Source organism: Semicossyphus pulcher, unplaced genomic scaffold (genome assembly GCF_022749685.1).
Source record: "Semicossyphus pulcher isolate SPU_LCO1_2020_fin unplaced genomic scaffold, fSemPul1.0.p SCAF_1, whole genome shotgun sequence".
Lineage (NCBI taxonomy): Eukaryota > Metazoa > Chordata > Actinopteri > Labriformes > Labridae > Semicossyphus > Semicossyphus pulcher.
In genome coordinates, this window is record NW_027211603.1 from 13,202,351 (window position 1) to 13,227,031 (window position 24,681).

At 40.9% G+C, this 24,681-nt stretch overlaps 1 protein-coding gene across 1 annotated transcript in view; it reads right to left on the minus strand.

Annotated features, from left to right (window-relative positions):
- LOC138592910 (ephrin type-A receptor 6-like) overlaps nt 1-24,681 on the minus strand; it is a 60,423-nt gene that overhangs the window by 5,023 nt on the left and 30,719 nt on the right. Inside the window, exons 7-12 of the mRNA XM_069663810.1 lie at nt 21,630-21,785; nt 19,547-19,897; nt 7,387-7,511; nt 7,116-7,278; nt 5,345-5,450; nt 3,020-3,090 (exon numbers count right to left, since the gene is read on the minus strand). Coding sequence (XP_069519911.1) covers nt 3,020-3,090; nt 5,345-5,450; nt 7,116-7,278; nt 7,387-7,511; nt 19,547-19,897; nt 21,630-21,785 — 972 coding nt within the window. The remainder of the gene's footprint in view (nt 1-3,019; nt 3,091-5,344; nt 5,451-7,115; nt 7,279-7,386; nt 7,512-19,546; nt 19,898-21,629; nt 21,786-24,681) is intronic.

A 24,681-nucleotide genomic window follows, 5' to 3' on the forward strand; every position in this document is an offset into this window, starting at 1 on the left:
CGCTCTAACTCTGTCTCCAGGGTGTGTACGCTCAGCGCTGTAATAGAACAAACCTTTTCTACCTGTTTGTTGAGCCTGCTGGCATCCCCTGCCTGGGTGATGCCTCCACAGCACACAACAGCAAAGAATAAACAAGAAAAGACTGCAGGCAAGGATTAAAACTGTTCAAATACATTTCGTAATATTTGAAGAAATGCCTGAAAATGCACATTTTTATCAGCAACACTGATATCATTCTTAGTCGTGTGCTGTAAGTCAATTTTGATGATATGCTAAATTGAAATACCTCAAAAGTTAGGCGAGAAAATTCTGCAGCAAAACTGCATCCAACTTTCTTTACACTTCAGCAAGGAACACAAAGACAACACACTTCCTTGCACAGACAACATGTGTCTGTATGGGCTAGTAAACATGTTACAATATTGTTTTTTTGTATAGTCCTTCATGTTCTCCCTGGATCAATCCCAAATCCCCAAATCAAGCATAAGAAGTGTGAGATTTGTCTCAGGAGGCACACTTGTGCCCCTGCAGGCCTCAGATCGAATCCCACCAGAGCTCTCCCTGAACCTTCTCAGGAAATTACAGGACACATTTTTGTTCCCCAAGAATGATACGCTGCTCCTGTGGAGAAATCAATAACCCTGTTTTATCTGTTATTGTAGCGCCATACTTGGGACGATCCTATAATCCTTAAAATAGAACAGCAGCTACCCAAGTTTCGTCACAATCCAATAATGGGGGTAAGGGATGATATGAGTGCTGGAGGGCTGAGAAAAGGAAATATTTAGCAGAGAAAAAGGGTCAATCTGTGTAATTTTAACATCCCTAAACATAGTGAAAGGAAGGCTTCATGTAAATTTGTTTTTATTAAAGTCGAGGTGAAATGAAAAATGTCATTTTAATCCTTTTAGATCACATGCCCGGTAATATTGTGCATCTATTTGACAATATAGGCCAAAAATAATACAGAAAATCCATTTCTTTTCGTATTCTTATATCAAAATCCGATCATTTTTTCAGCACCAAACAATTTCAACCAATCAGTCTGCAACATTTAGCCGCAGAGAACCAAGAACGCTCGGTCAGTTAGCTAGCTACTGCGCTGTGGAGAACGTCTGTCTACGCCCACTTCTCAACGATCGAATCAAATCCCTCTAATGATATGTCCCGCCTGCACGTCCTGTTTCACTCGGATTTGTGTAGTAATAATTACAAAAGTTATGTTAATTAGTTAAATTAAGTGTTGAATTTATCAGATACTACAACAAGCTTAGTTTCAACACATCATAAATGAGAAAATTTGACCGTTGATTAAAGTTCAGTTATCCGGACAGTAACACAGCTGATACTGAATATTTGTAAGTTAAAAATAAATAAATAAAAGCCATTAGTCATTTATTCCTATTTATTTATTCTATACAACACCTACATGACAGTCTTTAATATTGATACATATCCCTAAAGGTGGTGATACACGTATCACCTTTTACGTCAATATCAACAGACAACGTCAATGTTCAGTGTTGACTGTAAACTTCTATATTGAAAAAGGCAAGAACTGTGACTAATACACATAATAAGTGGAAAAATGTAATAATAAAAATGTATTCATAGAGACGCTGTTCTAAAAAGAACTTTCTCATGATGACTGTTTCTGCAATATCACTGAGCTAAGATAAGAAAGAGGCTAGACTCCTCTAATCTGACTCTTTTATAACAGTGTTTCTTACTAAAGGGGGAGACTGTGGCTCAGTGGTAGAGCAGTTTGGGATCAAACCCCCAACCTCCCGATTGAGGGTTTGATCCCTGACTGCTACAGCCACATGTCAAAGTGTCCTTGGGCAAGACACTGATCCCCAAATTGCTCCCAAAGCAATCATTCAGATTCTGGTTGGAGATAGTATTAGCGTCTGCCATCAGTGTGTTGAATGTGAGTGTGTATGGGTGAATGTGACATGTAGTGTAAAAGTGCTTTGAGTGGTCGGAAGACTAGAAAAGTAAAGTCCATTTACCATTTAAAGTGACACACAAACAATTTTAACTCATCTCTGTCCATCAAAATTTCAGGTTTAAAAGTTTTAATATAAAACTTACAATTTCAGGCCTTAAAAGGGCGGATCTGTTAATATAAAAATAGTCCCTCTCCCTGCCTTACCTGGCAAAATAACAACACATGGCTACACCTGGCCTCTCCTCTGATACTTTGCCTGCCTTAATCTGTGTTTTGTCATTTAAAGAAACAGTTTCAAAGCAGAAATGGTTCGCCATATTTCCTGTAGTGTATGAAAAACACCATCGGGACATGTCTTCATTGGAGGAAGTCATTAAGCCTTTTGATCCTTGATCAGCATTTTGGAAACTTTAGAAAGTGAGTTGAGTTTGGGGCTGCACGGTGATGCAGAGGTTTGCGCTGTTCCCTCGCAGCTAGAAGGTTCCTAGTTCGAATCCAGGTTCTTTCTGTGTGGAGTTTGCATGTTCTCCCCATGCATGGGAGGGTTCTCTCCAGGTAATCCTCCCACAGTTCAAAGACATGCTCGTTGACTAATTGGTGACCCCACAATTGCCCCTTGGGGGAGATTGTGAGCGTGAAAGGTCGTCTGTCTCTATGTGTCAGTCCTGTGATTGACTGGCGACCAATCCAGGGTGTACCTCTGGCCCAATGACAGCTGGAATAAGCTCCAGCCTCCATGTAACCCTGAACAGGATAAGCGGTATAGATAATGGATGGATGGATGGAGTTGACTTTGCTATGTAAAAATTGGATGTAGCTAACAAGATACTGAGTTGGGAAGTCTGCTCTTATACGTCCTGTGGGTGTAAAAAATCACTACTTAAATTCTACTCATACCTGTATCTTACAGCTCTGAGGCAAACTGTGTATACACTGTTTGTATATATTTTGTCAAACCAAAGCCCTGTGAGTAGGAGCACGCTGAACTGAAGAATATATGAAAACCAGTCTGAAAAATCATTAAACTGAATCTTAAAAACACACAATGAGAGACATTATTTACAGTACCGTGTCCGCTGTGGAAGCGAGTCCTCCTCTTCTCCTCTGATTTCATCCTGGCTTTAATGTACCCCTGACACCTGTACAGGAGGAGCCGTTTGTAAAGGGTAAGAATCACCTTCATCACCACTTTAAACACCCCTGTGCACCTCTGCCTTTTCCCTCTAAGTTTTTTGTTTTACCATAGTTGACATTATCAGCAGGAAACAAGTATGACATCCAACAGATTTGCTGCCCTCCTGACAAAAGTTGTAAGAGTGCAACATTTATCCTGACAGCAGAAGCTGCCTAAAAAAGTGTTTTAAAGGGGCTTTTTCCTGTAATGCCACCTCATCAATCTTTTGGTGTGTAAAGAGTTCTCTAGCGGAAAGAAGCCAGCCATTTTCCTCTTCTATAACCAATTCTTCAGAGCAATTTTTGTTCTTGCCTTTATGTAGCTCTTTTTATTTCCTTCCATCTCCCCACATTTATCCTATTCAGAGGCCCGCAAATTCAAGGCTTTCAAGGCTCCGTCTCAGAAGAGAAGGAGAGTCGGGACAAACGTAGCAATCAAACACTAGTATTTAACAAACATAACAATTTGCATCCTTTGTGTAGAAACCATACAGAAGAAGGCTGCCCTTTGAAAATATCACTATAAGGTAAAAACGTACCACTTTTGACTCAAGAAGTGTTTATTTTAATCAATTAAAAACCAGTGTTTATATGATAAATGTAGGCCCTCTGCCTAACAGTCAAGTTGCAGTATATACCTACAAGTGTTTCCCACAGAGAGAGAGTGTAACTGTGGCCGAGCAGAGTGAGAGAATAGCATCACACTGTTGATATAATACCTTTATGATAGAATTCCCTCCAGACGTTATGAAATATCAAGTTCATGTAGACTGGAGAGATAAGAGGTCACAGTGACCGTGACATTTGACCTCCAAAATCTTTATCAATTCACCCTTGAGTCAAGTTAGTGCCCCTCCAGGTGGTTCATTGTTCAAAGAGACCATCCAAGTGGTCTGTGTTCTATTTTGTTGTTGTTAGTAAAATGCAAGTATTATTTCAGTTAGAAATGAATGCTACCGTAAAATCTGGAATATAAGACACAGTCTGTTTTCGGGTCTCCCAGAGGGAAAAAAAGGTTTTCTATAGCTATTTATTAATAAACACGTGTGTACAAGGTATTTCAACACTATTTCAATGTATTTTCATTTGAAACACATTAAAAACACACACAAATTACAGCCTACCTTCTGTTTTTCATGTCAAGTTCCCAATCCTGCTAGCTAACCGTGCTGCAGCGGAACTGAGCCTACGTTAACGTTGATTGTTGCGAGGGTGGCGGCTGCACTGGCGACCATGACCGCGCATGTCCGTGATGAAGCTTTAGCTCGATTATAGCGCCATCGTGTGGGTAAAATAAGGACGCAGCCCACTTTTAAGATGAAAGAAATGTATTCAAAGTTCGTCTTATACACCGAATTGTACGGTAATTCACAGTTTCTGGCTTGTTAGCAGAGATTTTTATATGTCAAAGAAGCCAGCTAATGAATTATATCCTCAAACATGTGAACCAGCTCACCTGTCGTGTTTAAAGATGTCACTTCTGGCTCCCCTCCAAAAGAAAAGATATCACTGTGCAAAATGCTGAACTCAAGGCTTTGAATAGCTCGCCCACGAACCAATGGGTAACACTGCACGTGGCTCCATCTAATTATTTTAAACACTTAAGTTAAGACGAGCGATTTGTAACAAGATTTTGCATGAGAAGCAAACTGCACAGAAATACCTTAGAAAGGGAGAGAATATAAAAACACAAATGTTCCTGCATGAGGCAAAGTCTTGAGCACCTTAATCTATTTTCTTCTGCAAAGTGAGACACATTGTTCCCATTTCTTGGTTCAGATATTTTCAGATGTTTGCAAATGTGTGATTAAAGATTATTACTTCAGCTTGTATCACAATTAGATATAAATCCAGATAATGCATCGAGCAATTCTGGGCCATTTTTCATAGTTTATTAATAAATGCCACTGATGGTAAAGCCCTGTGAACTAGAAGCAGACTGAAGACAACAGTCTGAGCCAACCTGTGGAAGTTAATGGAATGGAGCAAACTGCTGGTACATGCATTACATGCTGAGTAATTAGGCAGAAAATTGGTTCAGCCATTTGGAAAATAAGAGTGTCTGCTTGGTGGCAAAAGAGAGTCCATTAACAGACTTCTGGTTGTAGCGTGACTCTGGAGATTATGAGAGGAGAAGCAAAGAGGTGTGAGTGTGTGCGTGTGAGTGTGTGTGCGTGTGTTATCCAGACCAGCACTAAAGAGCAACAGGGAGCGTCTTACCGGCCAGTGATGAGGAGGAAGAGGGTGAGGATGACCAGCAGGGAGAAGCCTCCTACAGACGCAGTGACGACCACCAGAACTTGACCCTGATCAGCGATATCAGGATCTGAGGAAATAGAGACCAAAACAAATATAAAACTATCAGTACCTCGAAGTATCAGCATCTCTCTCCCAGAGTACGACTCACACTGTCTGGTGATAAGAAACGTTTGCACTTTACTGAACACCTTGAATGCACGATGAATCATTTTATAGTATCCCTATTCCGAGTCAAGTTTTCTTTTGTTCTAAAAACTTCTAGTCTAAATTCACGACCTAAATGACTCTGTGTTATACTACTCACATGTGATTCCTATTCAGATGCTGCCATTTCATCATGTTCAGAAGTAGGCTGCACAAGCAGCTGCATATATTATTTGTTAAAGTAATAATCTCAAAGTTTTTCATGTAAAAAAATGTCTGTTATCTGCCGCTGAATGAGGTAACACAATGTTGATTGAGCCTGTGGCCCACTGATGAAAGCCTTTGCATTTGCAGTATAACAGACTGGCTGTCTGGTGCGACTTTCACGAAAAAAATCCTCAAGTGACAACTTGTTATTGACACGTTTTTCATCACCCAGCAGTGGTTGGTCTAAAAGAGAGGGTAGGCGGAGCCAAGCGGCTGCTTTACCGGTCTCTGCAAGTGTTGCGGGTAAACAGTAATCTACTATGGCTGAACAAACAAAGAAAAGATCGACGACTACAGACACAACTTCAAAAATAAGTGAAAATCCAAAGAATCCAAGAAGAAAGAAACAAATTCGACGCTCAGATGAAGGCAAACAGTCTAAAAGGGAAAACGACCGTCAGTGAGAAAAATAAAGAGTTGCAACTGGAGCCAACCGTGGACGTCACACACGCAACACTGTCTGAATATCTGGAAGTGTGCTCCCGCAATTACCGTTTATCGCCATTAGGTGCCGCTAAAGAGAACGAAACTGAGATCTTTGAGATTATAACTTTAAACACCAAACTAAAAGCTGTATTAAAATCCTCTTCACATTTATCAATAAGCAAACAACAAAACACATATAAAAAGTTCATTAGCAAATGAGGCATTATGCATTTTTGTGCTTCGGTATCACCATCATCTTTAGCTGTGTTTCTATTGATTTCCAACAAACCTGAGGGGTAGCAGAAGTTTGCATAAAGTTTTAATAGAAAAAAAGTTCATGCTTTGTGGGACATGAAGCTTTGTGCGAGTGTGTATTGTACGGGTTGAATAAGGTGAGAGAATAGATACAACTATATAGAAACCCAATCCGAGTAATTATATGGATGCATTGGTGTAGGGTATGAAATTGTGAAGGTGGACATCTACATATTCATCACCTACAGCGTGTGTCCTGTAGGAGGCTGCGCATTCCTGCATATTTCAGGATTAGAATCAGCCGAGCGTTATGTGTGCTTCAGGAACTTACACAGCTTATAAACATTTAAATAAATGGCTCATGCCCGAAGAGGCACTGATGAGTTTCACTGATCCATGGCGAGAAATGACCATAAAACGTCCTCAGGGGTTTTATAAGGTTGCTGATCAACATGGACGACACTACATCTATGGCTTTAAAGCACAATTCTTCACTCTTGTGCTTTGTTTTGAAGCGAAGCTCTAAATCTATTGATTCCAACAGAAACTGACTGAAGGGCTCAATATGAGTGCTATCCTTAGAACATAGCCAGTGTGAGCACAAACAGATTCCCTCATGCTCGCTCCCCCACAGTCGTACCCTCAGCTGCAGTAGCGAACTCAAAGTTTGGACTGTATGCGGTGTAGCCCGCGGCGGTGCGAGCTCGCACATGGAAGACGTAAACAGTGGAGGGTCTGAGGCCTGTAACCACCACGCTGGGGGTTTTGGTCCGCGTTGATGAGTAACTCAGCTGCTCCTGCTCCTAAGAGAACAGAAACAGGTTGCAAAAAAGATTCAGTTTTAGAGAGACGGAACAACATGTTCCCTGAAAGTAGACAACTTCTTTATCTTGAACAATAACAGTCTTCACCTTCTCAAAGTATTTGACTTCATAGTCCACTATCTCTGAAGGCAGCAGTTCCACCTCTGACCAGGAGAGGGCGATGCTGTTTTGAGAGGCCCAGTCTCTCCTGACTACACCCACCAGAGCAGGACCTGAGGACACAGACGGAGAGTGCAGGGATTTAAGGCAGCCGTGACTGCAAACCTGTGAGGAGTAGCTGTTAGGAGCTTTGAAAATGATGCATGAAGGACATTTTTAAATAAACGACAACAACTAAACATCTTTTCACACCATGGACATTTCTGGATGACTTAATGCACAGGTATAAATCTCCACTCTTTGTAAATGTCATGATACTAAAATAAAAAATATGCGGTGATCCTATTTGATTCATCGAATAATATAAACAAAAGTTCAGCTAATACAGTGCCTGTGTGCCAAAGAGGTCTTGACATAAATGCATATGGATTGGAAAAAAAACAGACATCAGAAAAATGGCAATTTGAAGCAGGGTTGAGCAACCCGGAATGCCCTCTCCGCGAGGCCCAGGGGAATAAAGAAAGGAGTTATTTCAGCCATTTATTACTCGAGCCACTGCAGTGAACTCTAAAGTGAATCCACCGAGTTCTGAGGCACGACTGAAAAACACATTTTAAAAGTGTCTTCAGCCGCCACGAGAAAGATGTCAACTTCGGACAAAAAGTTCCACAACTCCAGAGCGTGAAATAAAATCAGATGTGGAGCCCTGAGAAAAGTGCATGCGCTATACAAAACATCTCTACTGTCCCGCTCACAGAAGACAACCTCAAGTAAAGCCTCTTCTGAGGAATTGTTTCTGTATCTGAGGAACACTCTGAAGGGACACAAGGCCGTTTTACCGTCCAGCTCCGGTATGATGTGCGGCCTGAGAGAAAACCACCACTACAGCAACTCTTCATCATGTTTGTCATTATTGCTGAATTTAGGGGAATTTTTTACACAAGCCTGCTGAGGAGACACAAAATCACCTTGCAGAGATTCAAATATTTACCATCAATTATTCATAAAGCCTTCGCTTGAACAGAATATGATTTGGCAAACTAATAGATCCAGTCCCTCTGTTGTCGAGCGTGCTGTTTGGGGGATTGATGGTGGAATACAAATCCAAGCCCCCGACCGTCGCCTTAAACTGTCCTTGTGCCCCCGAGAAGCAGATAACCCGCTAATCACAGAAGGCCACAGAGCGGACGGGGCGCTTCAGGAAGGTGACGTGTTGCTGAATTAAGTCGGACCGGGTTGGGGTTCAGATTTCAAACACGACTTTCACATCTTGTCAAGAAGCCAAGAGTCTCAGCGGCCGCAGCAGCTCGGTCCAGACACCACGCTTCACAGTCCAGCAGCTCGACCGTTTCAACTTGTTTTAAGACAAAAAAAAGAGCAGAGGGAAAAATGGTGCACGCAGGAAACAAGAGTTTGATGCTGACTCCTGCAGAAACGCACACAGAAAGAGACAGTAATGTGTCCAACTTTAAGATTTCAATGCACAAATTCAGCCTGTATGAACATGCATTTCTTAAGGGACCTAAACATCCTTCCTTTCATGCAGAACCACAAAACCTGTCAAAGAGTTTGAAAACCCGGAGAAATGCATCAGTCAACACACGCATGGATCACACATGGATAATATCTCAATCATTGGACTGTCAAACTGTTTGCACAGAGTGATCACACATCTGTCATGCCAGACTCTTTTTTTTATTCCCCAGGTAACACGTGCCCTCTCTATCCTGGTGGCAGGTGGTGTCTGAGCTGCACTGAGTGCCTGGAGCTGTTGTGGGAATATCTCAAGCCTCTCAGTCTGGCTGCCTGCTGCAGTTATTAATGGCAAACAGGCGACACACCAACAAAAACATACACAGAGTAGTGACAGGACACAACAGTACAAAGGTGCACAGGTGAGGAAGGACAAACTCTGTGGGTTACTCTGTGAATGGTGTCTGTGCGTAAGTGGTCATTATTAGAAAGCAAACTATAAAAGAAGACCTTTGAACACATCTTTCAGAAAGTTCTCAAAGGTGAAACATATGTAAAATAAGTGTTACAGAATTAACAGTGGATAGTTCTATTGTTTCTGTATTATGCATGCATGACAATAACTGTACAGAATTAAACACAGCCTCTGCGTCTGAACCAGAGACCGTATAAAACGATGGGCGACATGACAGCTCCGTAAAAGTGAAGCCAACACATTGAGCGCCCCCTGCTGACTGGCTGCAGTATAGCTCATAAAGCCCGCCTCCTCCATGTTAACAGATGGGACATGAGTCAGACTATAAAATCAAAATACACGCCAAATACATGTTTCTCAAACGTGGTTTGGGATCCTTGCTGTTTATTTCTGTAGCGGAAGTGGCTCCAAATGATCGCATCATCGTCACAGAGGCTATTTTGGCATCAGTTTCGTATAATGAAAGCAGATTGAGACGCGTTGTCCATCTATTTACACAGTCAGTGGTCCGAACAGTGAAGCCAGTGTGGAGGCACCGTAAACCTGCAGTACTTTTAATGACCAGCAGGGGGCTACTTAATCAATTGCCACAAGAGGTCCGATTGTATGATTGTAAGTATACGAGATACATTATTAATAAACCTTATGAGCTGATTATGTCTATTGCTAGTTTCAAGCCCTTTTCAGTACAGCATGATGTTCGTTTTGTAAAATATGTTTCACGTTAGAGTGAAATAGACGTAAAAGCAGGGTCTGCTTCAGGTTGAGGCTACCTTGTGATTGATAAGCAGCTCCTATGGTGAACTGTCAATCAGCAAAATCGAAATCCCCCCCAAAACACTAAGATGGTGACGGGCAAAATGCAGAACCTCAAAACCAATCAGATTCCACTAATCAATGAGTTAGACATGGCGGCTATGTCCGTGATTTTGCCTGTATAATGTGTACATTGTCATCCTGCAAAAAAAGTAAATAGGGCTACCCACTAGGGCTGCAGCTAAAAAATATTTTCACTTTTGATTAATTTTCTTGTCAGTAACTGTAAAAAAATGGCAACCATAATTTCATCAGCTGAAGTTGTTGTCTTCAAATACCTCATGTGGAAAAGGCTCCCCCTAGGGGGGACTTGTGGCCAGCCCTCCCTGCACTGTCTCTCTCCCCACCTTGTGTTCTCTGATGCTAAAAACTGAACATATCCAACGTATTAAAACAAAGAAAAGAAGCCTGAACTTGGTCATACTTCTTTACTTGAAAAGTTACTTAAATAATCATCATCAATTTTCATCAGAATGAAAACTGTTTTGATTGCAGTACTCTTCGTTACAGCTTCAGCTCACAGTGCTGACAGAGAGAGAAACTTCTGCAGCTATCTGCTGTAAAAAAGAGGTTTATGTAAGTGAAGGCACAAACAAACCTGAGGCTAACATCGACTAATCTGAGGACATGCAAGTACAAAATAAACATCAGTCCATGTGAGTTCAGCGGAGATGTCTGACGTCCAAATCAGGTCTAAGGTCACAATTTGTCACTCTGTAGTTTAAAGAACATAAAGGACCACCTTTACTTATAAGAGCTTATTACTAGTTTAACATCTATTTAAAAACATGAAACACTTTTCTTTGCATGAAATCATACATTTTAAATACATGAGTGCATTTCAGACTATAGGAGCTTATGATTGGTATAAACCTGTTACAATGTACAGTATGTAAACACAGTGTCGGCTCATGTTACGCTCATAGAAGCAGAGTTAATGTTTTCAGTAGGTAGCCTGGTCGGTGTATTCAGGCAGATAAATATGCAGCATAACCCACTTAGAGGATAAGAATGTTTGCGAGGAATAACATTACTAGAGGGGATTTCTGTCTGCAGCATACAGTATAATATTATGTATCTATCTGCATGTGTGTGTGTGTGTGTGTGTGAGAATGAGTCAGAAAACAGTGTGTGGAAATTCTGCAATGTGAGAAACCTGTCAAAAATCGTTCTTATGCAAGAAGAGAGACGACTTTCAGGATAAATCAATCTGCTGGTAGAAACCTGCTGATATGCATGAGTGGCTCAAGGAAAACAATTATGGTCATTATGGTCTAATCACATTTTATACATCTGGATAATTGAGAATCTATAGGCTCGTGTCATCGGCAACATGTTGAAAATAGGTTAACAGTAGATGCTCAAACAGACAGAGAAAGGAAGGACAGAGGGGGAGAAAGAGGGAGAGAGAAAAGAGTGAACGGGGAGGGCTGTAAAGAAATCCCATGAGGTTGCATCTCCCCAGCATCTGAGCATATAAATAGAAGTCAGCCTTATTCCCACAGCAAGGGAGATGAAAACAGGAGAGAATCCACTGGAGGAATGGGGGAGAGAGCAAAGTGAAAGAGAGGAAAATCTCCTGAATCAGGACAGCACAAAGCAGCGGAAAATGTTCACACGAGGATTAAACACGTGAGAACTTTACATGACTCCTGTTATTGTTTTGTCACATACGTAATGATGATGATGAAGATATCACAGCCTGAAACAATGGTGGTGATACTGGGTGTTGTAAATCATTCAACAAAGAGATGCAGGTTTCGTAGCAACTGTGATACCTTAGATTTAACCATGTGTACTGTGCCACATTTAAATCAACAGTACACCATATTTAGTACTGACTTTGAATAGCTCCAAACACCAAGAACACCAAGCTGAACTCGGATGACGAACACTACATTTATGCTACTGTTATGATTCATATGCATGAAAATGAAGCCCCATCTCCTGTATGACAGTCCTGTGTTTGTTTGACCCACCCATCACCGATGACCCCTAACCGAAGCGCACTTTCATGCTCTTCATACGACGTCATCTGACTTCAACGGCACATCAAAACTGTAAGCTAGATGACAGGGTCCAGAAATAACAGCAGAGGGCATGAGAAGCATTAATCGAACTATGTACCGCTAGCAGTACATATGTTGTTTTGCTAGTTGCATGTTCTCCCTGTGCATGCGTGGGTTCCCTCCATGTACTCCTGCTTCCTCTCACAGTCTAAAGACATGCTCATTAGGTTCATTGGTGACTCTAAATTGCCTCAAGGTGTGAATGTGAGCCCTGTGATTGACTGTCAATCAATCCAGGGTGTATAACCCCGCTTCTTGCCCAATGACAGCCAGGATAGGCTCCAGCCCCTCCGTGTTAAAGTGGACATATTTTAGCTATGCAATCAATTTTCTATTAATCTACCGTGTTATTGAATTACGAAAAATGTTATACATATTTTGATTTAATTATTTTTCGGAGCCTCTCCTTCCTCCTGAAACGAACAAGCTGTTTTGCCGTTCACAGGTTTGACCTTAGACACGACTGGCTGACAGTATTTGGAGTGACAGTGTAGCCCCACGTGGGATCGCACAATTGGGGAGGTGGCAGCATTTTCTGTCAGAAAACACGGCTGCTCTAGGATCGGTAATTCGGCCTCATATGTGCGAGCCAGAATCACCAGGAGGTATCGGAATGGTAAGCTCAAATCTTGACTTGACTACAAGCTAGTGGGAGAAGGCAGCCTGAGGTGAATGACGGTGAATGACGATTGGTCGATTTTAGCGAAAGCAAGGTTCTATGTATAAACCTGCAGGTGTTCTGAACGGCCCATTTCAGAGGCGACCTTTTTTAAAATGTAATTCTGGGAAAACACGGACTTATGCAGTTTTTACTTTTTCCTTTAAGCAGTATAGGTGAGGGATGGATGATCTGATATAATAATCTAATATGATGAATAGTATAGTAAGCAAAGCAGAGTAGCAGTACAGCAGTAGAGTGGGGGGTTGGGGTTGGGGGCTGGAGACAATCCCAGCTCTCATTGGGCGAGGGGGCGGGTACACCCTGGACTCACATTCACACCTACAGGCAATTTAGAGTCACCAGTGATCCTAACGAGCATCTCTTTGGACTGTGGGAGGAAGCCGGAGTACCCAGAGGGATCCCACGCATGCACGTGGAGAACATGCAAACTCCACACAGACAGGCCCACTTCATCCAAACCGGGATTCGAACTAGCAACCTTTTATCTATGAGGCACAGTGCTAACCTGTCCTCGTTACATCTCACATTCTGCAAATATTTCTCTCTGATCTGCAGTTCAATTAATTTTAAATTCCTCCGAGCACCACAAATACAAAAACCACAAAACTCAGCAACAAAATAACTTCACAGGTCGATCTTTAGACCAGATTTTAAAGGCTCAACAGCCCACGTTTTCTACTCGGACACAATCTTTACTTTTTCATCCTAAAAAAAAAGGTTGACTTTGAACACAGAGTAAGTCTATCTTTGGTTGCACCCACTTGTAGCAGCAATTTTTTCCTCTATGCAGCAAACACCTTACTCAAATATGCCCTGATTCCTCTGTGCCTCTTTGCCGAGGACAGCGTGAACTTTGTGGGAGGAATCGTCAGTGAGAAAACGCTCTGCTGAGAAATATCAACAACGTGCATAAACACAGAAATCATCCCGCTCGCGCCGCTCTACATTTCTGCCTTAAGAGGCGTGAGGACAACGGCTGACCTTCATCAGCTTCAACAGGCAGAAAAGCAGCATCCTGCCTTACAAAGTGAAATTAAGTGTGGAGGAGAGGACGCACAAATAAGCATTGAAGATGAACAAATATGTTTTCTGGGAACCCATGACTAAATAGACTTTTCTGAGCTCTTATGGCTGCAGAAGTGACTGATAGCTCGAGCACATCACACTATAGAAGGAAATAAACACTGCACTTGTGTTCGGAGACAAAGTCAAAATGCATCTTGCTTAACTGAGCTTTACAACTTATCAAGGTTAGACAAGCAACGAGGCAGAAGGGAAGTGAAATGATTACTTATTCTCATTAATAAGTTTAGCATAATTAAAGCATAATGAGGCATTAATGTGCAATTTACTAACAGATAGAACGCCAACAGAAAATAAATCGTCCATCTTCTTGTCCCAACAAACAATTTCTAACTCTGCTTCTGATTGGCTGTTTTCTATGATTGACATAATATCACAATCAACTACAGACTCAATTACTAAGTTAACATGCAGAACCTGCCTGTGCCATAGTCCATCCAAAGGAAAGTTTGACAGATTTACAACAAGCATTTCTCTTCTTTTACAGGAAGTTTTGGAGTGCTTGAAGAATGTTTTGTAGGGATGCACTGATACCACTTTTTTTCAGACCAAATACAAGAACTTACATTTGGGTACCTGCTGATACTGAGTATCAGTATGAGTATCATTACAGTTCTCATAATGACTTTAAAAGCATGTTTCATTTCCATCAGATGTTCCTCACTTTCCGACTGCAACTGTTGCTGACATTTGAACACTCAACTTTGTTTTTCTTAACAAACATGACACTGCCACACATTTTTTCGTGTAACCTATAACACATTCAGCGGATTTCAGTATAAAACAACATACCACATATAATGTAAAAAAGAGTCACGTGGTGAGCACTCCCATTTCTGAGCGCACCTGAATGCAGCACTACACAGCGCATCCCCCCGAAACACGGCAGTGAGGGAGACATGCCCGGACTACGGAGACATCAATGGTCGCTGACGGACTCTTTTTATTGTGTGTGCCACCATGAATATGTAAGCTAGTTTGCCTTAATGTTTAAGTTACACTCTGTTAGCTTCAGTTTGGCCATGAGTGTGTGAGTGCTGTTTGTGAGGACTAAACCTTTTTCTGAAAGGTGACATTGCTCCTTCTCCGCCTACCTGCTAACGCGAGGCTAACATCAAGCCGTAAAGTGGTATCGGGTGCGGTTGTATCGGCGTAGTTTTATGAGTACTGATACTGGTATCGGTGCATCCCTAATGTTCTGCATTTAAAGCAAACATGGTGCTTGGGAGAATTTAAAAATATATTATTTTCATCACCGTTATCGCTAAAATACATATTAAATGCCATATTTAACCTTTATTTTACCAGGAAATAATCCCATTGAAAAATCTCTGGAGTCCTGGCAGGAAATTCATCTAACAATAACTTAACCGCATTCAGCCATAAGACAGGTGCATTCTCTAATCAAATGATCCTTAATGCTGTTTTTATAGACTTTTAAGCTCATAAATCGCTCCAGTTTAAGGTGACCCTGCAGCTCAGACTACGATGGTGGGAGCAAAGACATTAAAAGATCACAGATCAAGTGCATGGAATGACAAACGTGATATGTCCATGTGTCAATAGACATAAACATAAATAAGAAGGCAGTTCATGTAGTAGCGCCTTGTAAAGAAAGATGTACCAATGATGCATCAAAGTAAATACAGCACAGAGTCATCATTCTCTAATGGACCTATCTATATAGGGAAGTACATCCATCTATTGTACACTTCTACAATAACACACATATCGCAAAGAGATATCAATGATTTAAAGCAAGCAGTAAAAATGTTTGTGTGTGTGTGTTTGTGTGTTTGTGTGTTTGAACGAGATGAAAACCAGAGTGAAAACAGGGAATCGACAAACAGACCATATGCGAGTGTGTAGGTGGTACATAGGTAAAACAAATGTGTGCTAAAGTCACGTGTATGAATTTGCTCCGCCGTGTTTACATCCTGGCCTGGCTGTGTGTGCATGCAGTCTGTCTGTTGAGAGGAGGCAGTTTGACAAGTTAATCCACTCTAAACACCCTAATGGGAACATCCCCACAGGCTGCCTCTCCTCCTCTGCAGAGATTGTTTTGCATTCCAACTTCCTCCCATCAGCCTGCCTGCCTCTGCCAGAGAGACGGGAGTGAAGTGACACATATACACCTGACGTCTGGTTTGCCTGGTATGATGACAGCTTATCAGCAAAACATTTCACCGCTAAAAATAAAGCCTTTATACTGTATTTTCTGCGTAAACCACGGCAGAATTAGCTACGACAAATCACTGTAGAGGGTTACAAGCATGATTCAGATCATTATGCTTGTGATATAATAATAAGGCAATTTTTTTGTATACCAACCATGGACTCAATATTGTCTGAAAAACTGGTAGAAGCTGTAACACAACTACACGAACAGCTCAGCTCATAAACGAAGAAAGGTTGATGGAAAATGATAATAAAAAAAGGGAATATTTATGAAGTGCATTTCAAAGTCTGCCATTCATAAACAGCATGTGAGCATTTAAGTCTGAATACTTGATTACAAATGTAAAATGGTATTTTTACTCGTGCTAGTGGGTCTCAGTTCCTTGCTGTTATGTCTACTTCACCTTGAGCATCATTCTTAGCTCGCATCTTAATGCTTTTCTGACTCTAAGCTGTTCAATGCCACCCTCCACCTTTGTATTCAACATTTTAAACTAGCTCACAGTTAAACAGACTTACACTAACTGTCCACACTGAAATATCTCAACAAGCTTTCATGAATCTTTTGTACAGACATTGATGGTCCCTTGTGATTTCATCGACCAACCAATGACTGTATAAAAAGATGGAAGACATGACGGCTCCCTAAAAGTGAAGCCAAAACACCTCTAGCGCTCCCTGCTGACTGGCTGCAGTATAGGTCATAAAGCCCGCCTCCTCCATGTTAACAGATGGGACATGAGACAAACTATAAAATCACAATACACGTCGAATACATTTTTCTCAAACATGGTTTCTGTCATTATAGTTAGTTCTTATCATGCTGATTTACATCCAAGTGTTTATTTTTCAGTTTATTTTTAATTAGTTATTTAATGCTGTAAAAAGGATGATTGACAGCTCTGTTGACAAATACGGCTCCTGCAGCCGATCTGTTCCGGATTAGCAGAGTAGAAGAGGAACGACGAGACTAAAACAATCACTACAGTAATTAATAAATAAGCTGTTCTGCTGTTAAACACACGTTGTGTGGGATCCTTGCTGTTTATTTTGATAATTTAAGTGAATGTTTTTGGTTAGCAGAAGTGGCTACGGCGGCTCCACCTGCAGATCTCTACTGTGCAGCTCTGGCTCCAAATGATGTCACCATCGCAAGATGGCAGCGCCCGTCACGGGGGCTATTTTGGCGTCAGTTTCATACGAGAGCAGATGGAGATACGTCGTCCATCTTTATATACAGTCATTGGCACCAATCAACCAATGACATTCCCATTGTTTTCAGCTGTACTTTGTGTTCAGTGCGAACGTGCAAATTATACCATGCTAACAGGCGAAACAAAGATGGTGAACCTGGTCAACCTTATACTTGCCAAACAAATATAGCAGCTGTCTTCAAGACACTTTCTTCCTGCAATCTATTGTATAAGTAACAGGATAAACAGGCCGTCTGTAAAGATACAGATTGGCTGTAACTGTAGAATAAGGCTTCAGACAGCATGTCTTGTTGTCTCTATAACTAAAGAAGTGGAAAATGTGATAAAAGTGCTGTATGATGTGAACACTGTTTGCCCTTCCCATGCCCTTTTTGTGATTATGAAACCTTGACAGCCTGTTATTGTACACAGCATGCTTAAACCCAGATATACCCAGCTCCCTGTGTTTATATGTGAGTCACTGATTACTGATGACCTCAGTTCTGTTCCCATCAGAGTTTCATCTCAATACTAGCTTGGTTCTGCTGAAAGAAGAGAAAATGTGCACATACGTCCCTTTATAATTTATTAATCTGCTCTCTTTCCGTCCTTCTTCTGAACCTCCTCCATCAATTATTCCATCAATATTCTTGCCCTTAAACTATAAGGTTCAGGACTCAGGTCTCTTACTTTTCCTAATTCAAGTCCAAGACAATGCTTCATTGATGGCTGCTAGCTGTAGCTGACCTCAGGTCAGCCAGGTGCCGCTAATTAGGACTGGGTTCAGGTCACAGTAGCTCTGTCAGCGATTCAAAGGTAGGAAATGTGATTCACCTATTGACACGTTAAGATGGAAGGAGAGACGGTCACTGTGGGAGAAGGCACAGGGGGCTCAGGAGGGAGACAGGCAAATCTAACCGCAGAAAAAAATGAATCTCCGTCTGTTTCTGTGGCATAAATATTCATCTGTTCCCAAACACAGGATTCTTCAGCTATGACTCAGGTATTATGTAACTACAAGAGTATATGCATTTCAGGCCTCAGCATGTATATTTAATCTTTATAAATAGTTAAGAGCTAAATATGGCTGTTTTAATGTTAGCCCGCGACTACATGTCCAGCAAAAAAAGAGCAAATGGAAAACATAAAATGCAGTTGTCCTGTCGACAACAACTTGACATTGTACAATCACAAGTGCCCTCCAGCCACTATGCACCAAGGTTACTGAATTGAATTGAATGCCTTGAGATACAGTTATATGTATCAAATGTAGCGCACAGAGATATTACAAGTAATCGCAATAATCATTTGACACAAACTGGTTCCTCAAATCTAGTCCATAGATACTCCAACCAACGCTCAAAAGGATAAATTGGCGATGCAGGAAGAAAGCACTACAAGAACTGAAGACTAAGCGGCTGCTTTTCCGCTCTCTGCAAGTGTTGCAAGTAAACAGTAATCTACTATGGCTGAACAAACAAAGAAAAGATCAATGACTACAGATACAACTTCAAAAATAAGTGAAAATCCAAAGAAAAAGAAACAATTTCGACGCTCAGATGAAGGCAAACAGTCTTAAAAGGAAAGCGACCGTCAGCGAGGAAAAAACAAGAGTTACAACCGGAGCCAACCGTGGACGTCACATATGCAACACTGTCCGGATATCTGGGAAGTGTTACCGTTTATCCCCATAGGTGCCGCCAAAGAGAACAAAACTTTTCGAGATTTGGCAGAATGCCCATAAATGTTATGTAGTTATGTGTGGGAGGTATTTATGGGCTGCAGCCAAATGAACGACTGAACAAGTAAAACTCTTTGTAGTTTTTGCAGCCTGCTGGTTTGTAAGTTTGCAAACTATTTTTTCACTGTTTTACTTGGATCTGTGCCATCCCACGGGCTTAATGGTCCACTGGGAAAATTTTCACCAGTCCAGATGTTCATTTTTTTCCCAAGCCAGCAGGATTTAAATGATGAATGTGTCACAATACTTTGTAGCTTACTGTGTACTATTTCTGCCCTGCGAAATGTTTAAGATGTATTATTGTAGTTATGAAATTCACGGTTAAGACTCACAACTGTTTCCATTACAGTATTAGTCTTTCTAATATTTCTAAGTAAAAGTTTATCAGGAAATAGTGATCAATATTAGACAGACCATTGAGCCAGCTTTGCAACTCACCAGCTTGGTGTGTGTTAACGGTCACATTCGCCAGCGAGCGAGAAGCCACACCCAGTCCGGAGACGCCGTTCACAGCCTCTACATGAAAGGTGTAGTTTGCGTGCATTGCAAAATCCAGTATCGCCACAGAGGTACCAGTCAGTCCAAGCGGCCGTGGGATGAAGCGCAGGTCCGGCTCACACGGCTCGCACTGTGTCACACCAGTGTCGCCGTCACTTCCATCACAGCGCTGGCACAGGATGTTGTAAGTGATGTCCTTCCTGCCCCCTGTATCGCTGGGAGGCATCCACTGCAGGAAGAGAGCCGTGTCATTGATCAGTGAAACCAGGTGCCTGGGAGCTGACGGAGGCCCTGAAGAGAAAGAAAAGGTATTTAGAGAGAGATTCCTCAGTGATAACTCAGCAAGTACTTTGTTACTTTGTAGTTTTTAAGAAAAATCTTTTAATTACAGATGTTCAAATACAGGTTAATACAATTAAAGGGCCTTGATTATTGTCTAATTAAGCACAAAAGTGAACTAACCACATGATCTATTGTTATTGGTGCTATTACAGACACTGAACACATCAAGGGAAAGCTAATCTCTATTTACAGATTCTACATACAAATGTAGAATCTGTGGGCAGGGACGTGGATTTCAGGTGTTCTGGTTTCTGTTCGTAGTATGCTTGTAGTCAGAGTAATATTGACCAATCACGTATCAGCAGGCTGTGGCGTGTGGAGAGCAAAAGCAGGCGAAACGTAAGCCACAAAATGACATCCTGGCTCCCACCAGCGGCCATCTGACAATGATTTAGCTTCTTATTTATCTCTATAAACAGACATCTGCATGCTAACAGCTAACAATCAGTTCTAGATCTAAAATTCAACTTGAGATAAATTCCCTTGACGCAATGTCACGAAAGACGGTCAGCGCTCAGATTTCCTGACTCCCTCAAATGCATCAGATCGATCAAAACCTCTTTTTCTGTAAATATTGCAGCATGTGGAGAAGGAAGTTTTGACCTGAAGCCGTTTATGCTAACTGCTGGCTACATGACCGGCACGTTCATCGGTATCCGCAGAGGCTATATCGTCGTCAGACTATAGCCGATGGGATGCGAGATTGAGGGAAAGTTAATGTTTTTCATCACTGTTATTTAGTTTTATATTTAAATGCAAGGTTATCATTTCCTGTTTTATGTTGTCATTTACCCATCATTCTTTTGTATATAGCTTCCTTCCTGTCTTTGTGTGTTTTCCCACTTGTGTGATTGTCTGCCCGGCCCTTCATGTTTTCACCTGTTCCTTGATTGTCTCGCCTTTGCCTTGTTTACCTAACCCTTCAAGTGTATTTAGTCAGGTGACAAATATCATGCTATGAGCATCAAGACATCTTTAGGCATACTTGCATTTTTGCAGTATACTTTTTCAAGTGCAAAAATGCAGGTTACTGTGCAAGTACCAGTATTAAGAATAGCAGCGAATACAGCACTCATCTGACCTTGAGGATAAAGCTTAAGTGAGCGCATGACCACTAAAATCTTACAACTAAAGCGCTTTTAGCAGCAAGTAAGCATAATGTGAATCTGTAGTGTGTGTGTGTGTGTGTGTGTTTGGAGGAGTGTGGGTGGTTAGCTTTCAATATTCTGAAGTATTTTATTTCAAAACCAGAGTGTCAATTTCTTGAATAGAACACAGAGCAGGTTTTTTCCTATTTTCACACCCATACAATGTCAGATTTGGCTGTGTGTGTGATCAGAAGCTGATGTTTCCTTGAATATCTGCTCGTATGTGTGTGGGTGTTAAGCTTTCAGAGTGCCCTCAGTGATTCATTACAGCATGCCACTTGTGCTATTCCATAGATAAAAGTGTCAAGAGTTTTGCGCCTATGAATGAGTTGGATAATAAGAGATTTTTTTTCAAAGTTGAGATATGGAGGCATATATTTAAATTAGCTCAATTATATTGCTAACATTAAAAGGGAGCAGATGGATAGGGAAAAGATGGCACCGCAGACTAAAATAAATTAAAGACATGCAAACAAACCAAAAGTGTCTCAGCTGCCAGAAAAAGTTTGCTTTTTAAAACTTCTGTTACTTACTTGTACATGCCATGGTGGAGGAGTCTTTGATAGCCCTGTAGAAGCCTTTGTCACAGTGACAGATGGTGGCGGCCTGGTCATGGCTGGAGCTATGTGGAGGACACTTTGTGCATTTAGTGTTTCCTGCAAAGGCTTTGAAGAAGCCAGGCTTACAGGCTGGAGAGAAAAGGAGAGATGGAGGAAGAAGCCAGTTACACAATGTTAATATTCCTCATACAATTGCATTACCTTTTTTCTAAAGGTCATATGGATCAAGGTCACCTCCTTATTAGCTCACTATAAGTCACAAGCTTCTGTCCATTTTCTACTCCATATAAATATTATATTCATATTATATCTATGTTAGAGTCTAACAAATGGCACACACCTGTAATGCTGCTTTTCTCAACAAATAATCACTCATAGCCCACCTAAGGCACTGCAAAAGTATGTATATGCCAGCAGACGACAATGGCACGGCAGTATTTATCTACGGTAAGTAAGCTCAGCAGGCTTCTCACTCAAATAGCTGTTATATCAAGCAGAATGAGCAGCAGGTGGTTGCTCATGTTGGGTTGCCTGTTAAAACCCGATAGTAAACAAGAGTGTCGTAAAAGTTGCAGGAAAATGAAGCGTTAATTTTACACTCATTACTAAGCAGTCGCTTATCAAAATTGACCAATGAGGTAAATAAGCCTGACATTACTTGTTATATTGTTGTATATTCAACAAAAATGCTGCTTCTATTATCCTTAAGACATAACCCCATTTTCTGTTTCTCCACAAACAGAAAACTATAACTAGCACCCCATTAAAAGAAACGGACTGGAGCTTCTAACTGGTCATCAACTGCGAAAGTTTACTGTCCTTGAGTTGCTGATAGTGAGACAGTTAGCTAACAGTTGTATTAGCACAAGGCGTAACTCTTCTTGATATTTAATGAAGAATTTGACTGTAAAACAGTCTCCCATCGGATTCCACTCCTTACAAGCTAAATAACCAGGAGTGGGCAGTATCAACAAAACAAAACTTAACTGAACAGCTTAAAATGTACTTTAAAAGCACAGAAATAAAGTTAACATCACTCCTTAAGTCCTATTCTCAATTGAGCCGCTTAATTCACACTCTGAACTAGCTAGCCAAGATGATTGCCATAAATAGTCCACTGCTAGCAGGCTAGCAAGCTAAAAGAAAGACAACATACAACACAAATGAGTATGGGCAAAGTTGAAGGCATTGGGAGGCCAGACACCTCCTTCTGTGACTGTAGCCCTCCCTTAATGCTGTGTCCATCTTGAGCAGCCTCTCTGCTTAGCACCACACCAAACTCCTGGTGAGAGCTAACCAAGCCACCCCACTGTTAACAGAACTATGACTGAATTTGGATCACATTACTACTTTGCTAATACTATTTGCAAGTATGTCAACATATTCAAATTGTCGAGGTAACATTAACATCATGTTTGTTTTTTGATGATAAGCTTGTGAGCTAAGGTTAGCATAAAAACATACTTAATGTTAGCTAACATTAGCTGTTGCTGAAATTATTTGGCCAAAAGCTAACATTACGGTAGCTTATATGGAAGATTGTCATTTTGAACTATTAGTGGTTTATGAAAATTAAATATCAGTACCAAAACCAGACAATAAAGCTCATTACTGTGAGGGAACCAAAAAGGTGGTAACAGAAAGTAGCGTTTAGACTGCTAGTTAAGTGTTAGCTAAAATAATCTGTTGATTGGTGTATCTTAAAAAAACTGCATCTTGAGTTAAATATAATACAGCTTCAATGATATGCTGGAAACAATGAATATGTGATATTCTAAAATGCAGAAGACTACAGAATAACACTGGAGAAAAAGGGGATACTATAAGATTCAGATATGGAAAACACTCCTGAGTCTATTTGTTTTAATCAGCAGATTTAATAGAGTCGCCACTTCCAGATTCCCTTGAATACAGTCAGAGGAAAATTTGTATTGTTTGTCAGGCAGGTGAAAAAAAAGAGCTATTAACATACAAATAATGCATTATGAAAATGCAATTATAGCCTGCTTTCAGTCTAAAACCTCCATCCACTTACATGGTCCGTTCTGCTGACCCAGGTATTCTTCAATTTTCCACCTTACCCCGGTTCACTTTCCTACCTCATTACTTCCTCCAGTTCTCTCCCGTCTTACCTTCACATTTCTTTTTCTCCATCAATTCAGCCAACCCTCCTTTCCTTATCTTTTCCTCAACTGTTTTGCTCTGCCACAATTTTCTTGATTTTTTTTTCTTTCTTTTTTTTCAATATTGGCCTCTTTTCCCCTCTCTCCTGCTTTCCTCTCCTTCTGTCTTTCCTTGCGGCTTATCAGAAGATGGTATAAATCCATTGCAGATTGCCTCCTTCTTCCCAGACTTATCTCTGCTGAGAAAAATAAAGCTCTAATAGTGCAATGATATAATATTCTGGGAATCTGGGCATAATTTTATTGCAGAGTGATTTGTGTGAGAATATAGGTTTGTGGAAAGGGTAATCATTTCAGAATTATCTTATAAATATGCCAACCATAAGATAGAGTAAGGAGTAAGGCATCGGGAAATTCAATGAAGACTTAATGGCAGACAGCGAGGGGGTTTTATAATTTCAGCATATTTATATTTTCCCTCACAGTTAATATCAGTAAGAAGCACAAAGATGTACTTGGTGATTTGGCCTTTTTATACAGTGATCATACTGTGTCATATGAATGATGCTACCCAGAATCCAATAAGCTACCCAGGACTCCTTGTACAACGTTAGTGTAACTGAGTGGATTGTCCTGGTAAAATAAAGCTAAATGAAATTGCTCCTCGCACTTGTATTCATGCAGTAATGGAGATTCTGTATGTGTAGATCCACTACATCCATCAGATTGCAATCTGTTGCAGCATCTCTTGTATCTACATGTATGTCTGCGTAGGAGAGTACGGTGAGGGTTCTCTTGGTGATGAGGATTAGACTTCCTACCTCGGGCTAGATTGTTGTTACTTGTGTCTACCCGAGGCTAAAAACATGCTCGAGTATTTATAGGGTACCATCAACAGTTCA